At 40.0% G+C, this 3481-nt stretch overlaps 1 protein-coding gene across 1 annotated transcript in view; it reads left to right on the plus strand.

Annotated features, from left to right (window-relative positions):
- Nucleotides 1–2658, plus strand: part of LOC107605163 (exocyst complex component EXO70A1) — a gene marked incomplete in the record, with an annotated part of 3324 nt that extends 666 nt beyond the window's left edge. The window contains 1 exon segment of the mRNA XM_016306938.2: nt 1–2658. Within this exon segment, the coding sequence (XP_016162424.1) occupies nt 55–2094 (2040 nt within the window).

Raw genomic sequence — 3481 nt, forward strand, 5'->3', positions numbered from 1 at the left:
TGTGTTTGGCTTTGGATTGTTGAGGGGTTTCTTTATTTATTTTTGCAAATTTGAATGGCTGGTTCTGCGAACCTCAATGGTGATAGTAGAATTGAGAATCTGATTTCTGCTAGGAAGTCATTGAAGCTTAGCTTAGAGAAATCAAGGTCTTTAGGGTTAGCATTGGAGAAAGCAGGGCCTAGATTGGAGGAGATTGGGCAAAGATTGCCCTCGCTTGAAGCTGCGGTTCGCCCAATTCGCGCCGATAAGGATGCTCTGGTGGCCGTCGGCGGCCACATTAATCGCGCCGTTGGTCCTGCGGCCGCGGTGCTTAAGGTATTTGATGCCGTTCATGGCCTTGAAAAGTCGCTCTTGTCGGATCCGAGAAATGATCTGGCTGGATACATGGCGGTGTTGAAGCGCCTTGAGGAGGCACTGAGGTTCTTGGGAGAGAATTGTGGGTTGGCAATTCAATGGCTGGAGGATATAGTGGAGTATTTGGAGGATAACACGGTTGCGGACGAGAGGTATCTCGCGAATTTGAAGAAGGCGTTGAAGAATCTTAGGGAGTTGCAGAATGATGAGGAGAAGGCGCGGCTTGATGGCGGGCTTTTGGAAGCTGCATTGGATAAATTGGAGAATGAGTTCCGCCAGCTCTTGACTGAGAATAGTGTGCCGCTTCCAATGGCGGCTGCGCTTGGTGATCAAGCGTGCATTGCACCATCGCCTTTGCCAGTATCTGTTATTCACAAGTTGCAAGCTATTCTTGGTAGACTGAAAGCTAATAATAGACTTGAGAAGTGCATATCGATTTATGTTGAAGTCCGTAGTTCTAATGTGAGAGCCAGTTTGCAGGCTCTCAATTTGGATTACCTTGAAATTTCGGTGTCTGAATTCAATGATGTGCAGAGCATAGAGGGGTATATAGGGCAATGGGGAAAACATTTAGAATTTGCAGTGAAACATTTGTTCGAGGCCGAGTATAAGCTTTGTAATGATGTATATGAGAGGATGGGGCTCGATGTTTGGATGGGTTGTTTTTCGAGGATAGCTGCGCAGGCTGGTATACTAGCATTTCTTCAATTTGGGAAGACTGTCACGGAGAGTAAGAAAGACCCCATTAAACTTTTGAAGTTGTTGGATATTTTTGCGTCTTTGAACAAGTTGAGGCTTGATTTCAACCGTCTATTTGGAGGAGCAGCATGTGCTGAAATCCAGAATTTGACTAGGGATCTTATTAAGAGTGTCATTGATGGTGCGGCAGAGATTTTCTGGGAACTTCTGCTACAGGTGGAGTTGCAGAGGCAGAGTCCACCCCCTCTAGACGGCAATGTTCCGAGATTGGTGAGTTTTATCACCGATTACTGTAACAAATTACTTGGTGATGACTATAAGCCAATATTGACACAGGTCTTGATCATTCACCGAAGTTGGAAGCGTCAGAGCTTTCAGGAGAAACTTCTTGTTACTGAAATTTTGAACATTGTGAAAGCTGTTGAACTGAATTTGGAGACATGGATCAAGGCTTATGAAGATCCTATGTTGACGAACTTCTTCGCTATGAACAATCACTGGCACCTTTACAAACATTTGAAAGGGACCAAGCTTGGGGATCTCTTGGGAGATTCTTGGTTAAGGGAACATGAAAATTACAAAGAATATTACTCGACAATCTTCTTGCGAGAGAGCTGGGGAAAGCTTCCTTCACACTTGAGTAGAGAAGGGCTGATTCTCTTCTCCGGAGGGCGGGCTACTGCTCGTGATCTGGTCAAGAAAAGGTTAAAAAAGTTCAATGAAGTTTTCGATGAGATGTATGGGAAGCAGTCAGGTTGGGTCATGCCGGAGCGAGATCTGAGGGAGAAGACATGTCAGCTTATAGTGCAAGCTGTGGTCCCTGTTTACCGGAGTTACATGCAGAATTACGGCCCCTTGGTCGAGCAAGAAGCTAGCTCCACAAAATATGCAAAATACACAGTGCAGAAGCTGGAGGAGATGCTTTCATGTCTTTATCGGCCAAAGCCTGTGAGACATGCCAGTTTGAGGGGTCGGCAGTTCAGCGGAAAATACGGCAATGGAATGCCAGATCTTCGTCGTACAGCTTCTGCAGTTGTGTAGTTTCCTAATCCTATTTATCGAAAAGGGGTAAACATTTGATTATCTCTCATCTCCTCAGATTGATTGGCTACTGTATATAATTTTACTGAGCCCTGCCGTGCATATTACTTTCTATGATTCTGAGAAGTGAAGTTTCTGAGTATTGCCATTCAAATATCTGATGTATTTCCATGAAAATGGAATTTTGTATCTTCTGAGATTGAAAAAAACAAAAAAAGGAAACTGGTTAATGTGTCTCCCCCAGATGGAGGTTTCTGCTAAAGTTATGCAATCCTCATCAATAAAACATGGACCTTTCCATTTAGGTTCATTGGTCATACACCCAGCTAAAGTAATTTCTTCTCTTTTGCTCTCTCTTTCATTTTCATATTTATCCATTATTCAGTTGTGTTTAGCAGCAGGGTCGTTGTATGCAGATTTTATGTACAACTTTTTTAGCTTAGTGTTAACAGAATATTCAGTCATCAATGTTGTAGAGGGTGAAGTTAAACTGTAGAATGTAAATGCAGAAACCCGTTTTAAAGGGAGTTAGCCTCAGCAGACTAGGTTATTCTCAAATCTCAATCCTCTTTGTATACTTTTAAAATTTCTCCATTTTTTTTGACATTTTTTCTTCAAGTAACATTTTGTGTGGTATGCTCTGAATTTTAGGTTTATAACCGTGTGAAACCAAAGGGCCACAGTTATTGAGTTCTCTAGTTCAACACAGAGATTGGATAAAAATATTGTCAACAATTCTGTGTTTATAGCCACTACATTTGAATAATCTAAGTCCAAATTCGTATCTGATTTTTCTTTCTCTGGGCTTATTCCCCGTTTCTATAAAAAACCAAAAACAATGGATAGCTATTAAGAACCGATGAATCCACGTTGGGGTTTAATTTAATGACAGTTGATCTAAGCGAGTGTGTTTAATGAGAATCAATCCAGGAATTCTTATGACATACTCGGCCTGCATTGTTAATTTGAGCCAGATCACATTAGTTGTAATATATATATTCCACAAAATAAATTCTAGGCTTCAATAAATCTGCCCTTGTAAAGCATAAAGAATATGAATCTTCTAAATTTTAAATTTTTATTTTAGAGTGTAAAGTGTGATTTTTCATTCTTAAATGATTTTTTTCTCATATTTTTTCTTAGTCTTACCTGTGAAATAAATGGTGAGAGATCACATTTTACTCTCTAAAATGAAATTCAAAATTTAGAGGATCCAAATCCAAGTATAAACTGTTTTGTTACTTTATTTTTTTTCTTCTCCTTTTGTTCTGGTATTATAAAATTTAAAAATTTTGGTTTGTGTTCTTGATAGTTTGTTCCAATAAATACATGATTTAAATCTTCAAATGTTGGCAACATGTCGGAATTTTACAGAGTATTTGGATTA

The sequence above is a fragment of the Arachis ipaensis genome, chromosome B06 (assembly GCF_000816755.2).
Source record: "Arachis ipaensis cultivar K30076 chromosome B06, Araip1.1, whole genome shotgun sequence".
NCBI lineage: Eukaryota > Viridiplantae > Streptophyta > Magnoliopsida > Fabales > Fabaceae > Arachis > Arachis ipaensis.